At 36.3% G+C, this 24,792-nt stretch overlaps 2 protein-coding genes across 4 annotated transcripts in view; one reads left to right on the forward strand and one right to left on the reverse strand.

Moving 5' to 3' along the window:
- The window catches only part of DOCK2 (dedicator of cytokinesis 2), a 197,750-nt gene that overhangs the window by 84,628 nt on the left and 88,330 nt on the right, over positions 1 to 24,792 (reverse strand). The window lies entirely within an intron of this gene.
- INSYN2B (inhibitory synaptic factor family member 2B) overlaps positions 1 to 24,792 on the forward strand; it is a 44,918-nt gene that overhangs the window by 5,888 nt on the left and 14,238 nt on the right. The window contains exon 2 of the mRNA XM_014282769.3: positions 22,150 to 24,327. Coding sequence (XP_014138244.1) covers positions 22,946 to 24,327 — 1,382 coding nt within the window. The 5' untranslated portion in view covers positions 22,150 to 22,945. The remainder of the gene's footprint in view (positions 1 to 22,149; positions 24,328 to 24,792) is intronic.

The following is a 24,792-nucleotide window of genomic DNA, read 5'->3' on the forward strand; positions in this document are numbered from 1 at the left end:
ATAAATACTGGTGTTGTCAAAGTATGTGCAATCCAGCAATGAAACCTTTGCAAATGCCAATATGAAGCCATCTTTTAGGCTAAGATTAAAATCACCAGTGCCTTACCTGGAGATAACCCATATGCTAGGTTGGAGCCTGCCTTTTTACTTAGGCGTAGTTAAGTAAGCCATAAGAGCAAAGTTGCTGAGAAACTAAAATTAAATGTATTTAAAATTACTATTCCTTTTTTAGCAGCTGAAACAACCAGATAAACTTTTACATGAGGAGTCTGATACTTTTCTTGACATTTGAAATGCGCTAATGCCAAACTGCTTTTAATTTGGCCGTTCCAGTTGTCATTTGTCCCCTTCCATGTTAAGGGCACTGTCTTGGTACTCTGGTAATTAGTTTAAATTTGTAAAAAGAACAATAAAACCAGGCTGGAAATTGTAAGAATTAATAAGCTACTGTAGTATTTGTAGTTTCTTTCAAAGAATAAAAGTTCTTTTTACCTCCATATTTTATTGTTTAAGATTGTTTTACCTACTGTTCTTGCTGGTTGAAAGCTAACTATGGTCTAATTCTGGTCTGTTGAGGTGGTGAAAAGTAAACAAAACCCATACTCAGCATACCCTGGAAATACACAGAGAATAAAGCCAGGAGAACTCTTAATGCTTTCCTCTAAATCAAACTCTCATGCTCAGCCTGTCTTAAAAAACAAGTTATTTTTTAACCAATTCATCAGGAAATTAGACAAAATAGATTTTTCTAGGATCTAAATGATGAATATATGAGGGGGCACCAAAAAATCCCAGAATATCCTGAACCTTTCACATAGATCCTCAAGATTCTGTTAACCCACCGGTTGAAACAAATGGAGATGCAGAGATAACTGCCCTGAAGCTCTCCTATCAACTCCGTTGTTTACCAACACTACCCTGGCAAAGGGACTCTCCCTACAGTAATGTTGCCCTCTGCTTTTTCACAGCTGCAGTAGGGGAAAAGAGAAGAAATGAAATAGATTTAAGCATGTGTGTACACAGAAGCTCCAATATATATAGGAATTTACCCACAGAGTTTAAGAAGAATTCATACTACATCAACAGAAAGTATGTAGAAGGCATCCAGTGTGGATAAATGGGGACTTCACCATCAAGGAAGGAAGGTGTACTGACACAAATCTTGGTTACCATAACACAGCATGCTTATGACCACTTCATATAATTTTCTAACTATGTAAGTCTGATACGGGAAAAAATACTATATGGTTTTTAAAGCCAGCTAGGCTATGGAAAGGTGTTATGTGAACTCCTACATGTTCTGTCCAGTTGCTACTCTGCCGCAGATGAAATCAGGGAGGGACAAAGTGAACAGAAATCATATTTTCATTTTAAAGTAAAACCAAAGGAGTAACCATTGAAAAAGTTTTATATCTGAAATATGAAAAATATTACAGTTATACCCAATTGGAGTTTATATTAGGTTTTTAATAGTTACATAATAGTGGGCTCCACTTTCAAACATGAAAAAAAATCTTGGAGCGTGGTCAGTAGAGTAACTAGCTAAAAAAGCAAGTTCATAAAAAAAATAAAATTCTAAGACAGAGCTTTTCATATTGAATCTTGGGTAAGCTGATCAATATAGAAAGCACAGGGAATACTCAGTAAAAGAAGAAACCCACATGGGGACGCATGTATAAACATGCAGGGATAAAACTTCAAAAATTACAGAATGACCTGCTAGTGGGTATTCTGCAAACTACTGCCAAATAAGCATCCCTCTTAGGTGTGGCTCATTAAGGAGTACCACTTCTCAGATGTCCCAGTTGACAGTTTCAGTTATCACAAGGAATCCAGAAACTGAGATAATATACATCGCCTGCACCAATAGTTTGTGCACATGCTCATCTCTTTCGGGGGGACTGCGTCATACTAATACATTACACCTCAGCTTTGGCAGAATTTGGAATACTTTTAATAATTCTTTGCACCAGCCCAACAAGAGCTGAATTTATTATGTTCTTACTAGGAAACAAGGATGATATAACTAAATCAGGGAATATTTTAGCTATTGGTTTTACTTCCTTTTTTTTTTTTTTTTTTTTCTTTAAAATGAGGAAAAGAGAAGCCAGTCATAAGCTTGTAAAAAGCAAGGTCATTAGTACAGGAGATGAACAATCACATTATACAGTTAAGGGTAAATACGTAACCATACATGTACAATACACTTTTGTAGAAACACAGGACAGAAAATATGTAACATTCACTGTGTTTCACAGCTACAAGTTAATAAAGAAAACCGATGAGAATTTGAACAGGTTAGATATATATATTATACACAAACACTTCATTTAACAAATGGTTGGAGTTTATTTTGAAATAGATTACTTGTTTTGACTGCAGTGTTTAGGGAACTAGCTTAGTTTGTATGTGCTCTGAAGAGTTCTGAAACTATCTGCTTGGGAAGCTTCTCAATTTGATGGCTAAAGCTGCTTTCTGAAGCTGGGGCAGCAATCTTGCCAACGAAGAGAAGAACACATGGAATTCTAGAACATTCTGGCTTATGCTCCATCAGTAGTGTGACTGTCCCTTAGTTGCTCAATGACAGCAATCTAGGAGCCTCTGAATCCTAAAACTGCAATAGGGCAAGACTGAACTCCTGTTCCTGTTATTTGTAACACACATATGGATGCTCAAAGGCGACACCTCTGCTTCCTTGGCATTAAATACTTCAGACAACAAATTATATGCCCATTCTAAAATTCATCTCACACACAGAAAACCCCAACCCAAACATAAATCCTCCTGAGAATGGATGGTGAGTATTGATACAACAACACCGTGTTGCAACAGGTCTTCTCAAACACTGACTGATTTTCAAACTTTTTGCACCATTTTAACAAACACAAATATTGATGTATTTTGTGGTGCCGTGTCATGTGACCATATGAAGTCCTTCAGAGGATGACAATTATATAACAAAAAGACACTTCTTTGTGTTGCTTCACTGCCAAAATATTCAGGGCTATTTGAAGTGATTTATTTTTCCTCACTAAACTGGGATTTCATCGAAATAGTTTGTCTTGCTAACAAACCAGAGTGCTAACACCTTGCCCTGAACCTCGCAAACAGAAATAATGAGCATAGGTACATGTTAGGGAGTTGCATTCCTAGCAGAAAACAAAATCAGAATCACAGTCGTATATAAGCAGACTTGATCAATGAGTCAGAGTGCGAGAGAAAGAACATACACAAAACATATGTTGTTCTGTCTCTGATATTTAATGTATGTGTCTCCTAAACAGTTTTATAAGTTTCTTTTTAGTGACAGTAATACAGAATGTGTGGGACCATCAGTATATATTTAATGACACATACAGAAAAAAAGTTTATGATTAGAAATATCGCAATTTACACCTACACTAGTTACACTCCTATACTAATGCTATCAAATTTAAAAGCAGTTTCAGAACTATAGTACTGAAACTGTTCATAAGAGCTTATTAGGGTCATGGTATGTAGAATCCCCTTTATTATACCACTCCATTGAAATGATACAAAAGGGTCTGTTTATGAAGCAAATAATTTTTTGTCATTTTACTTTAGTAATGAATATATATATACACAATCACCTCTACAGAACTGGGGGACAGAACAAGCATTCAGTAGATGCTATACCATCACATACTCGAAAGAATTTTCAAGATATTTTAAGAGGACTAACCTCTTGACAACATCATTATGGTATGTTTTATAAACAATTTATTTTCTCATTTAAGTTAGCGTAAACCTATTGAACTGAATGTTACATTACAGCTCCCTAAACCTGTATCTTGTGATCTACTGTGCGATTCCTACTCAACAAAGCCCTCTCAGAATTACACTTGCAACCTTACAATATTAAGAAAAGAGTTTGAAAAGCTAGAGGTGATTCTCATGATCTTACTTAACTTCAAAGGGGACTGGAATAAAATTTCCCATTTGGATCATTATCAGTTTTCAAGGCATGTTTTATTAAGAAGAAGAAAAAAAAAAAAAAGTATCTTGTTCTGCTTAGCTTTTATTTTAAAGGATACTGATAATATTTTATAGCTTAAGCCAGAACTTACTAGACTGCACAGCTTAGTGCCAGGAATTCAGTAACCTATTTTTTCTTAAAAAACAGAGGAAGATATCAACACAAGGAAACACAAGATGCTATACAGTCTTTCCCACAGAATTTCTTATATTTAGAAAACATGATGCAAAAAAGCATTTACTAGTATACCAAGGCCATTTACCATTTTTTACATGGTACTGTAGTCACATAAGAAAAAAATGACTTATTTAATCTCTCCTTGGTACAATGTCCTGACCTCTGAGATTACTAAATGCAGAAAACATTTAAATATTTATATCATTTTAGTAATAAATACAAATTATTTGTAAAAAATGCAAAGACAAAAAGGAGTTTACAAGAGAAGGAAGAATATCATGTATATATGTCAATGCCAAATGAATAAGGCACTAAGAGAAGAAGCACATCTGAAGTACAGAAATAGTAGTGAAACTCCCTTACCCCTTCCAGATTATCATAAAAATCTAAATGACAGTGCTGCAATTAAAGAGTTCCAGGACATTAGGTCAGACTTAGCAGGTTGCACAGCTCAAGTCACAGATGCTCTGGAAGAACAGAGTAATCAAGCATGGAAACAGGAAACCAATAATATAATTGCCAGAATTGTGGAGGACAGAGAAAAAGAACTTGCGCTCCACTGAATTAAAGACCATTTTATTCAGGATGTCACAGCATTGTGTAGGGAAGAGGTTCTCTGGTGGCAAAGAAACTGAAGAAAATAAATATGTAGGGTATGGACAGTGGGCTGCCAGAGTAGTTTAGACTGAGCACTGCTAGCAGCTGAAATACCCAGCCCTTGTTCAAATACAAGTCTCTGTGTTGGCTCTTCCTCCTTTATCACTGGTGCACCCCTGCCCACAGGTTTGGGGCACATCAGCATTTCAAGGCAAGCTAAAGGAAGAAACAACCTAATGTACAAGCCTATGTAGTGTCATAGGAAAATAAGCCTTTATAGTCTGCTAACAGAAATCTTAATTATTGCACCAGACCTAACTATGTGAATCCTATGATCTTCTGGAAGCTGTTCATGAAACAAGCAATACTAGGAACACAAACATTTCTATCAACACATGAAATTAAAAAAAAAAAAAAAAGGAGGTGGGGGTGGAGGAGAGAATATTCCCACTGAACTAGGTCATTCCTGTTATAGAAGGATATACATGCCTTTAGGCTGCCAGTTAGATGACCTTATATTCCTGCCTTATAAGGCTTTCTAGACTTATAGTCAGGAAAATAACATATTAATATTGACAGATTACACACTTCAAGATCTTTACGGTTCTATCATTTCATTTTTTTGAAGCGCCATGGGTTTTTCTATTGGTTGGGTTTTTTTCCCCCTAATTTCACAAGACAAAAATCAAACAATAGAAACTGAAAAGCACACCTAATTAGTTTTGCTCCCACAACGTAAGATAACCCAGGCTTCTCTAACAGGCAGGTTTGCCTGCCTTGCTCAAATTTGTGGCAACGTAGCCATTTGGTTTCTTGTTCACCTGTATCTGAAAAACATCGGAAAAATTGCATTTCCACTCTAGTCTTAAAGACAAAGAAACCACGCCTATGTGCTTGATGTTTTATAATAGTTAAAGTTGTTAATAGTGCAGGAATACATTTCAAGATTTTCATCAGACTGCTACTTACCCAACTTAAACCTGAAGCTATTCCCAAGGAGACATTTTAACAATGAATTTTTTCTTTAAAATAAAAGCCAGTACAATTTTATGAAAATAACCTCACTGCAGAGCCACTAAGACAACACACTGCTTATATGGCATAATAAGAAAACAGGAAGTAACTTCGATAAAATTATAGAATGACAACAACAGCCCCCAAGAGAATATCCCAGTGATACAAAAAAGAAGAAAGCTGTTCTTTACTCCAGAGACTGAAGCAGGGCAGGCCATATTATGCAGCCACTTAAGAGCAGAGATTGCCATTTTCTTCTCCAGCTCACTAAAAATGGTACAATTATGTAAAATTTGCAATTACATGGGCCATTCTGCATTCTTAGGCTTAGAAAAGCACCAAAAAGCACAAGGAAAGTGATTTTAAGGCAATATGCATTTACTTATATGATTAACTTACTACTTTTTAAGGATTTCACATATTGCAAAATATAGGAGGATCAGAACTTTCTATTAATTTGTAGAGCCTACTACAGGTATTCTATCCTCCTGTCTCCTTTGAAGTTTACTGCTTTCACTTGTGGAAAACTAATTTGAGAATACAAATACTTCCATATGGGTTTTGAGTTACACTTGTTTCAATTCCCACATATAACTTCCGGACTTCTTCAAAATGCCAGCCTGAGTAAAGACCGAGTAACAAAATACCCAACACTGAATGACAAGCAAGTGTCACACAGCTCAGGACGGTGCAGTTTTATTAAACATGCCTAGCAATTAACTTTTCTGACTATCTAAAAATAACAATGCTAGCTAAAAATAGAATTTCAATCTAAACAAGTATAAATTCAGGTACAAGATTCAGATATTGAGAAATATCTGATATGAGAAAAAGCAAAGAAAAAGGCTTTTGTTTTACCCTTGACATCACTAGGACATCTCATGTTACCCAGAGAAGTGACATGCTGCTAATTTCTTCAGTGAGGTTCAGAGGCCTTTGTACATTCACAGATCTTAATCTTTCCTCTAGTGGCCACATGAGTGGATCATTAAAGGATGACCTGCCATGCCTTTGTGTTCAGTCATCTTAGAAACTCAACAAGGTTAAGCATTGCCTTTCCCAAGACACAGTGAAAGATTTATCTACACTTTGGTGTTTTGTTTTTTTTTTTTTGAACCAGATTATTGTGGCTCTGCTTTTTGAATGTATTCCAAGACAGACTAGGCTCAACATCCTGTTGATTCTAAATGACTGCAGCAAGACATACATGCATGCATACATACATACATGCTACTTTAGTATGTTTTAAGATCACACTCTCTCCACCATCTCAACATATACTAAAGTGCAGTCTCATTTTTTTTTTCTGCCATTGTACTGGCTTCCTTTTAAATATCATGATCTTACCGTATTTTATCCTTCTAAGATTATACAATTGCACAGAAATTGCTTCATCCTCTGTTTCTGTATGCAAAGTGATGCAGTGTGCCAGAAGACCCACAGCTACTGAATCTCAGCCCTTAACTCCAGACATTGTGACATCTTGATAATAACATTTATCTGCAGAGTCTCCTTTTCTTTACATAGGCACTCCAAAACTAATATTAAAAGACAGTAAACATTATCAAGATTAGAAGCTGAATATACCAAAGCAATACGTTCACAGAGTTACAAGCTTGATAGAGAAACTGTAAATTCATGCTCCTGGTTTTTAACATGTCACCCTCAGCACTTCAGTCATCAAAGGCGTTTGGGTTCCAACTGAGTGAGTGCCCAGTTCCTATGTAACTCAGAATTTTTCATCTTACTGCATTGACAAATAAACAAACTTTAGACAAAGAAGATAAGCACATTTTGTTTCTAAATACCAAGGGACAAAGTTTGCGTGTTTTCTTTAACAGTCCATATTCCTACATACCTCGATACCTGTTAGTACCCAGATGATTTTAAACTCTTGTAACCTGTTCTAAGTCAGCAACAATTATCAAAAAAAGATAAAAAAATAGTATCTGAATGAAGTGTAAATTGAAAATAATCTAGTTTGCCTTACGGCAGTGGGACCAGAATTGATTGATTTTTCATTCTATTACTTTGAAGAGGGAACAATATTTAGCCATACATATATTAAAATAATGCTACACATGGCAATAATGCTGTAACTTAGAATTAGTATCTCTGTCTAAGAATGGGCTGCAGAGAAGCTTACATTCGATGCCTGCGGCTCCTAAGCGGAGCAAACCTTAGAGAGCAATGGTAAGGCTATGTTATTTTTCAGGCTGCAAATAGTTAACTAAAGTGGGCTTTTTTCAAATCCTCTCCTCACAACAAAAAGGCTTTCAAAAGGAACTTTTCTCTACCTTTAGAAAAAATAGTCAGGCAATAATGATGCTACAGTTCATTTTTAAAGGCATCTGTCCTACATAATAATCTATGCACCTCACAAGCAACATTGAACTGAAAAGCATTAAAACATACAGAAGCGGTCTATAAAATGACAGAATAAAGACACAGAGAATTATGGGTAAGTTGTTGTACCAGACTGAAAACATGACTGAAAAGAATTGCTTTCAGAATGGTCATGAAACTAAACCTGCAACATTTCTCATGCATTAAGAGAGAAGTACTGCACAACAGATCAGATGCAACCAAAAGAAAATATACCTGTGTTGTCACTTCCCATTATTTATTAGTATCATCAAGCTGTTAGTTTGTTAAACAGCTGGTCAGGATACTAAGTGTTGTGTTTTTAGCAAATTCTTGTAAGTCTTATAAATCTGAACTTTGAGTTTCCCTAATACCTATACTGCGGACAACAAGGAATAGACCTAAAATTCGCAAATGCAAAGGAAGAGAACAAGCATGCCTACAGACTTTTTTGTCACATACTTCTCACGTATTTAATTATAACTCCCTGAAATACGTCACTGAACTCTCCAACATCATCAGGTTGATGTATTTTGAAGTAAAATAATTTATAGCAGGAACTCATAACAAACAGGTTTCCTTCTTGCTCTGCTCTTCTCACCAGCCCCCCTCAAGAATGGATAATTTTGGCTCATGGCACACTGAAGATAAAATGAAGCACAAGTCATACAAGAACCCAAGCTACCAACCTTATTGACAATTACATCATTGCTTCATTTTGCAAACATTCAAAGAAAAAACATGCCAATACGTTAGACTCTCTTAGCAGACTACATGTTAGAATGATAAAACCCAAGAAAAGATTCCTCTGATACTGAAAAGTAGGCATGATCACAATTGATACCAGATTTTCTCAGAGGACTCCCCAGCTCATTTTATCTCAACCTACATTCTTTCTTCACCTGCAGCTTTTCACACCAGAAGTAGGGAGCTTATGGGAAGTGTCATTCCCTGCATATAGCCTGCCAAAGCCAATAAGCATAATTTCAGTCTCTCCAGCAGTTACTGCCAGGCAGTTTCTTGTAACCCAGTCTCTAAACTGCCATAATTCAATTCCCTCACACTGAAAATGTTTTTCAAAACCAGCAGTTGGGAAGAGATACACCAAGGTATATTCAGCTAAGTACACAAAATATTTCTCATGAGGACAAAATATATTGCCACTTGCATTTCTGATGTCATTCACCAACCTGGAGGAATACAGGTAAAAAAGTCTCAAGACACAGATTTTAAATTCTAGCCCTGTTGCCATGATGAGGTCTGGCACAATCTTTCCACACAGGTTTCAATATTTCTGTAGACAACACAGAAACCATGGCAGAACGTGTTTCAGCCAGAACCTGGCATGGCTTCTTTTCTTACCATCTCCCAATATGCCCAGGTTTCTGATATAAATGAGAGTAACAGTTGACTCCTTACATTTACTGAATGCTCCCACGTACTGAAGGGGGAAGAAGGCAAATTATGAAGAACCTGAAGAATCACAACTGAAAACACTATGCTTACAAGGCATTATGTATAGCTGCAGCACAGCAGACTGCTAAATATTTTTGGACTCAGCTTTGCCATGTCATTATTCTTGCTCTGAAGTAATAAATTAATTGAAAAAACAGAATACAGAAACCAACTGAAAGCAAAGGAGCTGCAGCAAATACACTCAAAAATTGTTTTTTTCAAAGTAAATACATACTGTAATGATGAAAGAAACTCAAGTGTACAAGTCAGAGTCTGTAGCAAATGCTTTATTCTGCTTTAAAATGGTTTAGGATAGAAATAGTATTTTTTGCCTGGAATTCAAATCTCTTAGATACATCCCACATAGCTCTATTTCAAAAGCAAAACAGCTCTTAAAGTACAGAAGCGGTATTACCCCCATAGCCTTCCTTTCACATTCACCAGCAACTCTAGTATGAAGAATGTATCATGCACCCTTTCAAGTAGACGCAAACAGAAGATACAGTCCATCAAATAATAAGAGAAGCATGGATACAAAGTAGCTACAGGTTTTTAAAAAATCCTAATGCATTAACTTCTTTCTTGGGGAATTAAGAACAAATCTGCCCAGAAAAATCAGGTATAGAAGCCTAAACATAAGAGACATAATATTCTTTTTTTAAATAGTAGTGTTCACTCTAGGTACAGTTTGCACATCCATTTTAACAAGGAAGACTAATATCAGAGACACAGAACAAAGACAACATTTATTTCCCCCCAGCTGTCCAAACAGGCAGAACACCAGGCTCTTTGCCCCCAGTATCCTCTGGGCTTTCTCATCAGACACAAGACGACAAATCACAGTCATTGTGGTCACATTCTCAACAGGTTCATTGAAAGCCAATACTGACCTATAAATCACACTTTCAGGTCAGCTGGGAACTCTGTGGGAAGAAAAAACGCTCTGCCTCTCAGCCACACTTATACTACACCATTAATGCAGTGGTCCACATAAATGGAATCACAGTGCCTGGTATCCTAGACTTTATCCATGATACCTATATTCCCACCTAGACCACACTGCTGTACTAAGCAGCCTACTTAGAAAAAGCAAAATTGCCTTCAGAAATCAAGCAAGACATTGCAATGATCAAACTTTATTCATAAATAGACATAATGAAAAATTACACAACTTGGGCAGATGGTGTCATGCTACTAGGCATTCCCAACATATATAGTCACTCTAGGAAAATACAAGAATATCATTATGATGTCTTCAAAATCCAGAAGCACAGCAATGAAGAGTAGTGTTTTGTGAAACTTGAGAACACTGTTAGAGAAGACGGCAGAATTTTTCCTGTTACATACTCAAAGTTTCCCTGCACACTGCATGGATATCTTTCTCAAGGGCATACAGCCACCCTCATAACCTTTCATTAATGACTGAAACAAAGCATGCCATACCATTTTGCTAGTGTTTGAATTTCAGTTTGAGAGGAGTATATACATTCAAATCAGAGTTCTGCAGCTCACAAATGAATACATAAGTATCATTTTCAGTGTATGAATGTCTAGGCAGAAATTATGGGTTTTTTTCCTAAAAGGAGCTTTACTTATAGGAAGATAAAAATAATTCTAGTAAGGAAATAAATGGTTTCTATTTGTCTGAATCACTATGATTGAAACTCAAGATAACTTTTTGCTGTATGTAATGGAATGGAATTCAAATTTGAATAATACATTGCAAAAGTTAAAATAATGGAAATATTTCACAAGTGGAGTCTGGGCCTTTATAGTTTGTCCCTCTCTATGCAGGTAGTGGCTTTAGCTGGATACTTAACTACACCATGATGCATTTTAAAAGGTGAAAGTTATCACTGCATGTTACTGCCAGCATAGGAATGTAAAGAATACTACATGTCTGTGCATAACACAAGATGCCCATATTGTGAAAATTCCTGAAAATACTAGTCTGAGCCAAGCACTGAAAAGTGAATTCTGTAATGAAAGTACTTCTGTGCCATAAGAACAAAGCCCATCAATTTTTGTTGTTCTGAGGACAGCAAACTAGATCCTGTGGGATGACAGGAAGGGATTATGTTACAGAATCACTATGAGACACTTCAGGTAGTTTTGGCCTCTTCATGCTGTGTTTAGAAAAGACACAGACTACTTGTGTTCAGAAATAAACAGGAGTGGTATACACTGTAAAGGGACAAAGAAATTCAGCATGTATATTATGAAGGTAGGTTAACTTCTAGAAGTCCAGGATAGCAAAACCACACTTTTGAACTTTTACCTCAGCTGCGCTAATGTTTTGAGTAAACAAGTCCAAAAATTCAAACAAACACATGAGATGACCACATATTGCTACTTTTAGTTATTGTTGATACTCTACTGAAAAAAACAAACATACACACACACACACTATGAAATAGGACTGAAATACCAAGTAGGATAAGGAACTGGAAGGAAAAAAATAAATAAAGCAAATTCCCCCTCCCACCCCTCACCTGTATATGACAAAGAATCTTTTGTTAATATATGAGCAGCCGACATCTGAAGAATAGCAAGAGCTCAGAAGTGTCAGGTAAGGTAGAAGATAGCAGAACAAAGGTGCCAAAGTCCACATATGAAATACATGGCATGCATTTCCTATAGCAGTCTTCTCAACAAAGACACACAGAAGAAAGGTGATGGGGAGTGACAAACTGTCACCACATGTCAGCGTAGGTTTTAAGTTCACTACACAGAAAAAATATTGTTTCATTCTTATAACAGGTGTAGTCATTATAACTAGACAACCAGAGAGAAAGAACAAAAGGTAAGTTGCATGAACATCTAATCAAACTGCTAAGGGCTGCTCACACACACAGATGTGCACACCTGCCTATGCACAGGCTACATATATAACTATACCTACATTTAGATATAGATATGTTAACTTCTTAAGAAGCCTGGATATAAATTTACAGTAATCTAAGGTGTAATATGTATGCATATTTGTAGGCAAACATCAAGTACTTCCCGGTATTTTTTCAGCTACCACAAAAATAGTACAGTACCAGATTTACACAAGAAAAAGCACTGAAATTTTGCGTTATGAACCAGCTATTTGGACACTTTCTAGCTCACCAACCTGTCATATTGGATAACTTCCATCTCCCTGTAGGCACTCAAGCATTTCTTCAAAAGAAATTTCCCAGTTTTAAGTACACTTCTCTTTACAAACTAACTGCAAAAAGCGATCTACTCCAGCTTATGTACTATATATATATGTGACTGAATTTATTCACTTAAAAGTATCTGTTGCATCTTATTTCCTGAAAATAAACCTTGTATAAACAATTTCCAATATATGCTCCAAAAGACATATTAAGAGAGAAACATTTTCTAATCCATGAAGCCTTTTGCTCTGAAACAGCAAGTGGAACGTATCATCTCTTCAACGGAGATGGCTGAACTTCTATTTTTATTAGAGTAGAATAAAGGAATTTTAAGTATCACAGTTCTGAAAATCATATTCACAAATAAGATCATCGTGATTTTATCTTTCAGTGCATCTTCAGCAAATCATGTGGAATGGCATTGCATCATCTCAAAGCATCGCCAAAGCACACAATTTTCATTCCTAACACCTGCTTAGCTAAGTCCATTTTTCTGCTGCAGGAAATATCACAGCATCTTGACCAACCTGAAGTAATTTTAAAATCTGGCTGTATAGAGATAGAATCCTACAATCTCTTACATCACTGAAACGTTCCCTTTCTGCAGTCAGAAGCTTATGTCTTACCCTGTATTACTTACCTGTGTTAGACCCTCCTCTCCATTCACCCTGACCCCACCTTGAGGTGGTTCATTCACAAAACCTGCTAGCAGCGTTTGGTTCATACCTCCTTCTTGGGTGTTTGTTTCTTAGTTGCTCAAGAGAGGTTCATTCAGCATTACTAAAACCACTGCAGTAGGGAATGTTTGAGCACATACAGGAACGCACAGAACTCTTCTGTGGCAGCGCACACAATCGGAATGGGATATTTCGTGTACTGGTCAATGAGCATAAATAATAGAATACTACTACACAAGGTCACCTGTGCACTGCAGAAAAATCTAGATACCAAACTGTGCTTCACGAATTATTCCATCTCTTATAATAAACACATTTATCTTCATAAATAGCTTTTTGCCTTCTTCTGTGGGACACAAACAAGAAGACTCCTTGTTGTGATCAACAATTGACCCCTGTACACAGAGGCCGTTTAAAAATTCCTCTGCCAGCTTCTTCCTGTGTATCACAGTAAGCTACAAATTTGCACTTTTGGGGGATTCTTTTTACTTTAAAGGCTCTGCAACTTTCATCCATTTTCATCTGAAAATACCCCCTGCAGAAGCCTCCTTGCAGTCCATCTGTAACTTTCAGTACATTTCTATCCATTTCCTTCTGCAACAAACTATCTAAAATATGTTTGCGAAAACTTCTGCCTTCTAGTCTTACAAGGGTGGTTGGCTTTTTTGTTGGGGTTTTTTTGTGGGTTTTTTTTTTGGTTTTTGGTTGGTTTGTTTTTCAAAAGAGGAAGCCTTCTTGCTTCAGCACCAATGAGATTCTGGAAGAAAATTTTGTGAAGTCATCAAGATTTGAATACCAAGCCACTTACTGCATGACAGACTGCCCTTGCTCTGGTTTTACCAGGAACAAATACCTGTGATCACCATGTGCTGCCTCTGACTGTTACCTTCATAAAAAGAACATGAGTCTCATTTGAGTCTGACATCCTTAAGAAGTTTTGGACATTTTCAAGGTGAAGAGAACTCATGATTGGAAAATAATTGGACCTCAGTGTTTCATGCTAAAATTAGCACATAAAGCTGGTGACATCTCTGTTCAGTAGATACTGCTTTCTTTCATATGTTCAAAAGGCAAGGAAAAAACCAGTGTAGTTCAGAGTGTCTAACTAAGCTGTCAGAAAGATATTACATAAGTCTTCCAAACAGTAAAACCTTGCCATTTCAGGATTTTGCCATTTTGAAATCAGGCCTGCAGGTCTAACTGAATAAATATATCCAACTTTTTAAGGATAAAATTAGCTGTGTTATTGTAAGTAAAACCACTACAGAAATACAAAACATCACACTATATTCAAAAAGGCCACATCAAGGGAATTAAAGTTATATTTGGCTGGAATTTGTAGGGGTTTGGAGCATGCACTATTTTTCCTGTAAAGGTAAATGTACTGGCTTTTTATGCAAGATTTTAAAAAACTGAAGCTTTTGTGTAGAACAACACAAAAGGAAGCTAAAAAGTTCTCTCTGATTTTGCTTTTTATTCCTTTTCACACTTAATGTTTATTAAAAGCTCCAAGAAACTCACCCAGTTTCTTCTTACGTTAGAAATACACCTCCTGAGAACAGAGGGTTTTTTTCACCAGTCCCCATCTGTCCTGACCAGAGAGACATTTGAATGAGCAGAAATCTGAGGCTGCATCGGTAGCGCTTGACTGGACCCTCAAGGATCCAGTGGGAGCTCACCACAGCTAACTCTTCTCCCAGTTGCTAGGCATAAAACCAGGGTACACAGATGCAAAAGAGGACTAAGATTGTGCCAAAACACGGGCCAGTAACATAGGAGATATTTGGCAGCACAGATGCAAACACTGAAAAAAACCAAACTAAAAGAATTAAGTTTGAGGACTCTCACAATCTGTTCTTACAGCAACATTATTAATGTGGCAAGCACCACACAAGTCAATTGTAGCTGTTAAATCCAAGAAACAAACCAAAGCGTATCACAGAAACAGCTGTACTTCAGTAACACCATAATGAATAAATGAATACAGGAAAATGTGAAAGTGAAAGGAAACGAGGCATCCATAGAATTTTCAAGATAGTTCTTTGCAGACCCTAATAAAAATCTGTGGGCCAAAGTTCAGTTTGTTACTATTAACAACTATTAAAATAATTCAGCTGCTAATTAAGTCCGCATCCTAAAGAATGTCACTGGTACTTAAGGTAACTGCAGAGTGGGATATGTTTTTGTCTGAACTTTGTCACAAACCCTTTTGACAACCAGTTCTCAGATATGACTTAAACTAATAGTGCCATCCCAACAAAATCTGGAATAAAGCTTTCCAACAGAATAGTTACACTAACCTGAACAGTATGGTCTGTACCCCAGTGGCTACTAACATGCATCTGAAGAGAAATTCAGTGGTCTGGGCCCAAGATGTCCAGTCAGTACATAATGATGATGATCATAGATCACAATTTCGTTTTTCATGGGCAGTTCAGCACTTGATGGGGCTACTTTAACAACTGACTTGGACTCTTAAAGGACCGCCATGAACATTAATATTTCAGTTACCTTCGATCTGGAAACTGTTGAAACTAATTGGTGAAAGTGTCAGGTGAAAGGTAGCACCTAATTGCATTGTCCATATTGCAGCTACAGCTGTTGACTGAACATAAATTACATCCACCTTTTTCAAAGGCAGACACAGTACTAACTCCTGGATAGGGTTACAAACTGCATTTAAAAAAATATGTCAGTAATGAATTCAATGGTGAAAATGTGTAATGTTTAAAAAACACTCAATAGACATTTTAGGATGAGAAAATCGGAATACTTTCATGATGCAAAAGGTAGGAAGTTTTCAACAAAGTATGAGCCTTATTTATTCTTTAAAGCTTCTTGCATCAAGAAACCACTGAAAGTTACTTTCTTATGTTATTTTCATTCTACTCCAGACTCAAAATCCCCCAAATAACCTGATGCTAATATACAAAAGCCTGCTATAAACATGAAAGTTACCTTACATTATTAACTGTCAAACTATTAAAAACCATTCTGCAGTCCACCGGACCATGATGACTTCCTTTCTGGCCTCACTGAACTTAGAAATTTGCAGTAAATGGGACCGTAAGTTCCACTGAGGTTTCCTAGGTTATGAAAATGTGAGATGTTCATTATAATCCATCCTAGAATGACTTACTGTAATTGTTGCTTTACAGGTTACCTTTGAGAGAATAGCGAACAAAGAAAAATTTGGATACTAAGATTAAGAATTTTGAGAGTTACAGAACCACTAAATTATTAAATTGCTTTATATTTCTAGATTTTAAAGATTGCCTCCACAGTGAATACAGTATTTTTTATTCCAGTTGTAAGTTTACATCTCTGAAGAAAAATACATAGCTATCCATCTCATCGTATTTTTGCCAATATGTTTTCCAAAACTTCCATTGCACTGAAAAGAAGAAAGACAAAGCATCTAAACTTGACTCAGGTCTGCAGATGGAGGGAGAACAAAGACAGTCACCTTCAAATTACTGTTTACATTTAGGCTTGGGGACAAGGGGAATCTTGCAATTCAGCTAAGGTTGTATTATTGTGACAAAAGGGCAGGAAAAGGGGAAAAGAGATAACTTTTAACATCATCCAATGCCAGTGGTTTTAAATCTATCTCTAGCTCTTCATGCTATCTGGTGATGTACGCTTCACTTTAGAGTGCAGGGATTTCAGAAGCATATCTAAATATACCCTCAAAATCTCTCATTTTGAGGAAAAAAGCCAACGCAAGTTTTATAAAAAGTAGAGATATAGCTAAATTAAACAGCTTGGCCAACATCTATTGAAGATGTCTGACAGAGAAAATGAACATGAAGAAAACTGATACAAACCAATGCAATTAAAAGATGAATTTATATTTGTTAATCAAAAAAGTTTCATTTCAGTCACTGATTTTTCTTGTTGAACAGCAGGGTTAAACTTGCATATGGAATGAGTCCTCTCTGCAGCATTTAGTCTGCCATCCAGCCATTAACAAGCACACGGTTCAGAACAGCCGTAACACATGCAGCCTTTTGTCCTGCCAATAGTTTAGAAATATCAGAGAGGTTTGCAACACAATCACACAAATTTATCAGAAACTGAGGATCATGATTCTGATTCTGCCACATACAAAACAACTTCTTATCAAACACAAACCGTAATTAAATAAATCAAGATGACTCTAAAATGAACATGTCCACCTAGCTGCAAATCATAGAAAATTACATTATACAGGATAAAACACAAATCAGACATGACATAAAACTACTCACTGAATATATTAACTTACAGTTATTACAGCTCTGGCAGGTGTCATTGGATCTATAATGCTTGAATTTATCTGCTGTTTAACCTTGGGTAGATAGATCATCAGGAAGCAGCAAAAATTTAGAGTGAATCAGGAAATTTAAAGTGCTGATACTCAAAAGTACTACAAGGTAAATTATAGTAATCGTCTTCCTGGTGAAAGTCCCCACAAAATCATTTTAGCCTAGTGACTTTATCAAAGAGGGTCTGTCCAAACTTGTTTTTCAAAAAAATACTGCTTTAACATGCATAAAAGAAAAGCAAAATACTGCAAATATATGGCACAATTTCACGACAAGGAAAAATACTGCTTTCCTTTGAGCAAACTACTAAAACAGAAAATTAAGGTGTCAAACTTCACATGAATGAATTTGAAAACCATGTCTAATATTGTTTTCCAAACACTGTAGAAAAACCCAAAACCACTACAGCCGCACATTCACACTCTTCCAAAATCCCCACTGCCTTTTGCTATATGCTTTTTCAAGTAATTTCTCATAATCTTCAGTTATCCTTACCAGTTGCACTCCCCTACCTACAAGCTTCACTCATTAAACTGAAACATAAACCAAAAATATGTTTGACACTCCTCAAGAAATCAAGGCGGCAAAGGAAGGAAAGATGGAAAAAAATTGTTAAAAAATATAACTCTCTCTTGTGCTCAAATTTCCTCTGCCTGGCTTGCTAACTAAATTGTGTGTGCATTTCCAAGAATTAAAAAATGTAATCTTGAGGCTTGAAAACCAGTTTGATTGGTGTTTGAGGCGGAAGGCTTTGCATGTTCGTCTTTTCCAGGCAATTCACTTACTACACCTGGAATACAATTGCACTGGAGCTAAAATAAGTTCACACTGGAGAGTAACTGTCACTGTGAAAAACTGTGCATGCAAAGCATGCGGGGGGTGGGGGTGGTGGTGGTGGTGGTGGATTACAAAATTAAAATCTGCTTTCACAGCATAAGAATTAAATGAAAACAAACAAACAAACAAACAAAAAATCCCCACACCCACCAGGCGCCTAATAGGCCACTTGCTTCAAAAAGCAGTGAATGAAAAGATTGGGACAAATCCACAGTGTTAATTAAGCAAAACCACCAAAGCAAGAGGTATTTCCTTGGGACTGAGAAGGAGCTGCCCGAGGAAGGGATGAGGAAGAGGCTGGATAGTTGGATGTGAGATCATGGAACCCTGACAGACATTAAAGCCCAATAGATTTCTCCTACTAAAACTGTTGTTATTACAAGATATAAATTTAAAAATGACATATGCTTTTTGTTATGAGTGACAGAAGTTAAATTAATATATTGAAAGCATTTCTATGAAATAGATCCTTAGAATGTTTCATACTTCAGTCAAAGTGAAATAATGAGCAAAAAAAGACCTGTAAATTACTGTGCCAGAAAAGAGGGAGGAATTATATTCTGGGCAAGGGATATTATTATTTAAACTTAGTAATGGGCAAGGTTGCACTGATTTGTTAATCTAAACACAGGCACTTGCAGCCCACTGAAATTCATTAGTTTGGGGTTTCAATCTAAATATTTGAGAATTCCTATCTATGTAATTTTTATTTCAGCTCAATCCAATATAAATAACAGCATCAAAACTTTCATTACAACAATTCATATGAACCCCAGACTTGTGGATATCAAGTTAGCTAAAAATTACACAGAATCAAAATAGCAATTTGCAAATTAAGAATGCAAGAATCTAGCTCACATGCCTCTACAGCCAAAGTAGAGAGCCCTCCTAAAACCCTTAAGGGCTTTTGACTTGTATTTGAAACACAGAGTATTAAGTTTCTTTGTGAATTTAATTGGGCAAGTATTACTTTTAAAGTAGCCCATCCGCCTGGAGCACAGCAGCTGTGATGGGAAGTGGAAAAAGCTACTGCAATATTTGGATAAATTGCCAAACAAAACTGTAAAAAGCCTCCATAATTAGTGGATGAAGTGAGAATTCAGAACTTGGCACCGGAACTTTATTTGCAGAAAGTGTTTGACTTGTTTATTGTGTATATTTGTTTCTAGTGAACAAGCAGAACAGTGATTTAAGCTACTTAATGCTAGCATATCATGAAAGTAAAGTTTGGCATTAATGTATGTATTTGTTTCCTCGATATTGTATGCAACCTTTCTCTCTGCGGTGAAATCACCCAACCATCATTTTCTTCTAGAACTTAATAATAAAATAATATTGCGTTATTACTTTGCTTAAATTATATTACATTGCTTAAATGTTACATGAAGCTACAGAACAGTTTGCTGTATTTCGTAACAAGATTTTTCCCACTGCACCCATCTCATCAATTCCTGTAAATTTAATATGGTAACATTTGTGCAATGCTTAAATAAAAGGTACACTAAGATAATGAAAGTAATAAGGGTAATGAAACCACCAGTGAATTATCAGGGAACAGGATTAATATTAAATTAACACTATGCTGGAAATTTAGCCCCAGTCTTAAAAATTACTGTAATCCTAAAAGCAAACTAGGTTGCATTATTAAAAATCCCATAGAATGTTTCCCACACTTTGCATAAATTTATCCTTTTATCCCTATTCTGTTCTAGCAGCTAGTGTCAGATTTAGCATAATTTATTAAAAATACAGGAAAGTTATTTTACATACAGGTACATCTGATGAGTGGGTTTTGAAATTCAGGACTTAAAGTCTGCTACTAGTCATTGCATATACTGAATTCTGGCTCAAACTATTCTGAAATTACTTGGGTAGGAGAATTAACATTTGTCAGGACTCTATCACACAGATTATTCGGGTAAGAAACAGCAAAACCATTCTTAACACTGTAGACATCTGGAGTTACAAGTCCTAGCTAAAATGCATAGACAATTTGAACAAACTATATACAACAGACTCATCTACATGTTATTTTTTCAGGAAGCCATAACGAATCCAAATTTGTAGCAAAGGTTGCCAAGAAAATTCTATTATGGTAACTTATATTTTGACATATAAATACTGAAGCAATAATATTAGCCTTGGCCTATGTGACTGCTAGTCATGTGTTTAGTTGTCTACTGACATGGGTGAAGTGTAAGACTTCATTTGCATGTTTACTGCCTCTATATTTTCTTACTGCAGCTCTAGTACATCACATGTTCATTAACAATGTATTGTTTCATGCCTTTCCCATACCCTGCCATGCCACCGGCCAATACATCATAGCACATGGATTCATATTCCAGAAAGAGGACACAATATCGCACAACCCTTCAGTTAGTAAAATGTACCATTAAACAGCCTGGCTATGACTGTCTAGCTTCAGGGAATCATCCATGTGTACACTTGAGCACAAACCTATGAAGACCCATCCTGGTAGTCAATGCAGGCGATGCATCCATAATCAGCATGTGGAGTGACAATTCATTAGCACTTCAAATTTCACCAATAAAACTATTTTTATAGAATAAATATAAAGAACTTGAAAGCAGTCAATGCTCATTACACTTTAACCTATGAATAACCTGTCTCTGTGACAAAAACTGTGATAAACATAATTGAAGTGCCAGCTGTGACAAACTGGTCGAAGACTTATTTTTTGGAGTACAAAAAACAGATCAGTGGTTATACTACATTTGATAAAGACTAAAATACTTACAAGTAAAATTGTGATAACCACTGGCTCCATAAGAAAATATGTTCTCATACTTTCTTTCAATCTTCCTAATGCAATCCATAGTCATTATGACTATATTATTGTCCTAATTGTTTTTCAGAAATCTAAGTTATCATGGTCACTCAAAGTGTCTAATACTTATTTTTTCATTATGAGCTCTGGACAAATGTGACAAATAAGAGCTTTACAGGCCAGTCTCCTGAATGCAAACCGAGTAGAACACTACACATATGTGTAGCCAATTTCAGTCTTGATTCCCAAATAATTGCTATTGCAGGGGAAAGAGATTTCATCTCCCCAGAAAAGGTTCTATTTGCATTAATCACATTCCAAAATAAATTTATTTTTCCTTGACCAAGAGTTGTACTCAAATCTGAACACTTAAAAAAATTTTTAGTTTTGTTCGAACCCCAACTTGCCTCCAATTTAAGAACTTACAATTGTATTGTTCATTTTTTTGACATTTCATCCATTACAAGATTTAATAGTCATTTTTAAATATGAATATTTAAGTTTTAAGATCTATATTTTGGGACCAGATTGAGGCCTGCACATGAGTACTGATCACAAAGGGAAAAGTACTCTGAATATTTTATATCCATATTTGGTGTTCTGTATTTCATATGAAGAAAACATTAGGCACTTCCAAATTGTAAAACATTTTTTCAGTTTCTATACAAGTATCTCACTGCCATGGTTAGAGAACAACTAGAGATGAAAAGTTGCTTAGGAGACAGCAGAAGAAAATGACCTTGTCTGGCAGTTTGTTCATCTACAACTGTTGTCTTTTTACTTGCAGGAAACATTATCCTGTTATTCTGCATTTGCTGGTTATTCAGTCTGGACTACTCTGCTGATGCCAAAGTACTTACAGAACTTCCCCAAAAGAAACAGTCCCTTGGATATGGCTGGCCTTGTATTTGCATGAACTAACAGCTACACATCAATCACTTCTCTCACTGAAACCCACTGGATGGTGTTTTTTCACCTGGTCAGAAGTGGTGACATTTTGCTTAACTGTTTGGGAAGATTAGTTTCATTTGCAACATTACAAAGATGGCTGAAGATGAAAAACTGTCTCTAAAGAAAGCAATTCAGTTTGGTAATAATAGATATATTCTACCAGCAAAACTATGCGTCAGAAATGAGAATGCTTCCAAAAGTTATAATGCTTGTTGTTTAGACAACATGCAAGTAAAACATATGTGACTGATCCATTTTAAGAGAACCTGAATCACTAATGAAGAGCTGACTGTCAAATTAAGAGCCATCAGGAAAGCCACAGACTCAGTGTTCCCTTTAAATTAGTTAACTGTAAGCATAACAGCCTGTTGCAGTTTTGTAATACAGGTATCGTGTTACCTTCAAAACACAAGGATTCCTGCATTCCCTAGCTACAAAAGTCTTTCCTTAAATGTGATATTTTGTTATCTTCGCATTTGGTCTAATCAGCAATTCAATTTGAAGGAGCATCCCTAAAGAGAGTATGTCTGTTAAAAGTATACATAATAACAATAAGAAGAATGAAAAGCTTTGATTCTTCAGGAGTAAGGTGTTTGTTTGTATCTTAGGAACAATCTTAATATAGAGTTCAAATGACAAATGAAATGGGTCATAAAGAAACATGTTACTTACAGAGTTTAAATGGTGATTCAATGGCCCAGCAAAGCATGAAAATGCGCCCAGTGCTATTGAAAAGGAACAGTTTGGATTCAGCTGATTTTATGAGACAGCCACACCACCGCAGGACCAAATCTCAGCAAGTTCGATTCAAGGATGATGGTGTGAACGCAAAGACAGAACTGGATGCTGATCCTGCCCAAGATATAGCATTCATAACTGGAAAACCCAAAATATTTAGGGATCACAGTGCTTTGCTACATCCATCTCCATCTTTTCCCAGGGCTCAGAAGGGGCTTCGGAATATTGCTGTACAAACATCTCCTAGCCTCAGGAAACACTTCCCCATTTTTAAGAAGAAAAAACTGACTGTAAGCAAATCATTAACAGAAATGCCAAGTGAGCCTGCAAATTCTATCCAAGTAAATGGCAGCCTTTCTGAAAAAGACATTATGTCTTCAGATCTCTGTTACTTAAGAATAACTAATCATTTGGAAGATGGATTTAGGAATAGCGAAGTGGATGGTCAGTTAAGTCAAAGACCATTAAAAGCACAAAACAATGGACCTATCTACTCAGATGATTTCTCAGTCTCAGAGAAGACAACTGTTTCTACACAGGTGCCTGAATACATACACATGAGTTTCCCAAAAGACGGCAACGTTTCCACTGATGCTCCAGACACAACCATGAATTTAAATAATTCACTGCATTCTGCTACTGTCATAAATAGCAATGAAAATAATGAAAACGGCATGCTGTCATCTAATTCTGAAAAAGCATACCCTTGCCTAAGCAATTCTACTAACTGCAGTGAATGTAATCCTCATTCTGACTCTTGTGAAGCAGATAAAAGTGATTCTGAGCCGCTTGTAGCCAGCAAAGATGCTAGCAGTAAGGAAACTACTCCATTATCACCTCCATCAAATCACAGTTCATCTCCTTGTTTCCTCAGAGACTATCAACAGGCAGGAGAGCACAAAACAGATTCCAGCTGTGTAACATTAACAAATGATGATCACACAATAATGTCATTGACCAGCAGTAATGCATCAAAATCTACTCTGTCATGTAATACTGAAATCGAGAGAAATTCTACCCAGTCAGATGTTTCCCAGTGTAACAGCTGTTTAGAAGGATTTCACATAAAGTCTTATCTGCCAAGGAATGAAATAAAACCACAAATCAACAAAGAGATTAGCAAAATAAATCAAATTCATTTGGCACATGATGAACTCTGTGCCCTACAAGGCAGGCTGCAGTCTGTAGAGGAATCCTTGCAATCGAACCAGGAGAAGATTAAAGTCCTTTTGAATGTAATCCAAGACCTGGAAAAATCCCGAGCCCTCAGTGAAGGGTATGGTGCATTTTAATATTAATAATCCATCAGAAGTATGAATTAGATGTTAGCATTCTTTTAACCTTTGCTACTGAAAGAATCTTTCCTGTGATATTTAAAGATGAGTTTGCAAAAATGGTATCTTATACCCTTTTTCTGGTACTTGGGCCTCAGTAGAGAAGCAAGTCTATCACCTGACTTTAGCTGACACTGCCTTTACTAAACCCAGTGTGACAGTTTATTAACTCCCTTTTTTATTTCGATTTGGTGTGTCAGGTACAAAGTCACTGACACCCAAGAGCTGGCAGTCTCCATCTAGCTAAAGTCTGCATGCATTATTAACAACAAACCCCAACACTTTAATGAACCAACGTAGTGTAATAGCAACCCAACCAGCTCTTACTAGCAAAGTCAGATATGCATTTATTGCCAAAGCAGTCCTACTGCTGAAAGAGTTTGTATCAGCAAAAACGTGCTCCTGTT

This window comes from Falco cherrug, chromosome 8 (assembly GCF_023634085.1).
Source record: "Falco cherrug isolate bFalChe1 chromosome 8, bFalChe1.pri, whole genome shotgun sequence".
Lineage (NCBI taxonomy): Eukaryota > Metazoa > Chordata > Aves > Falconiformes > Falconidae > Falco > Falco cherrug.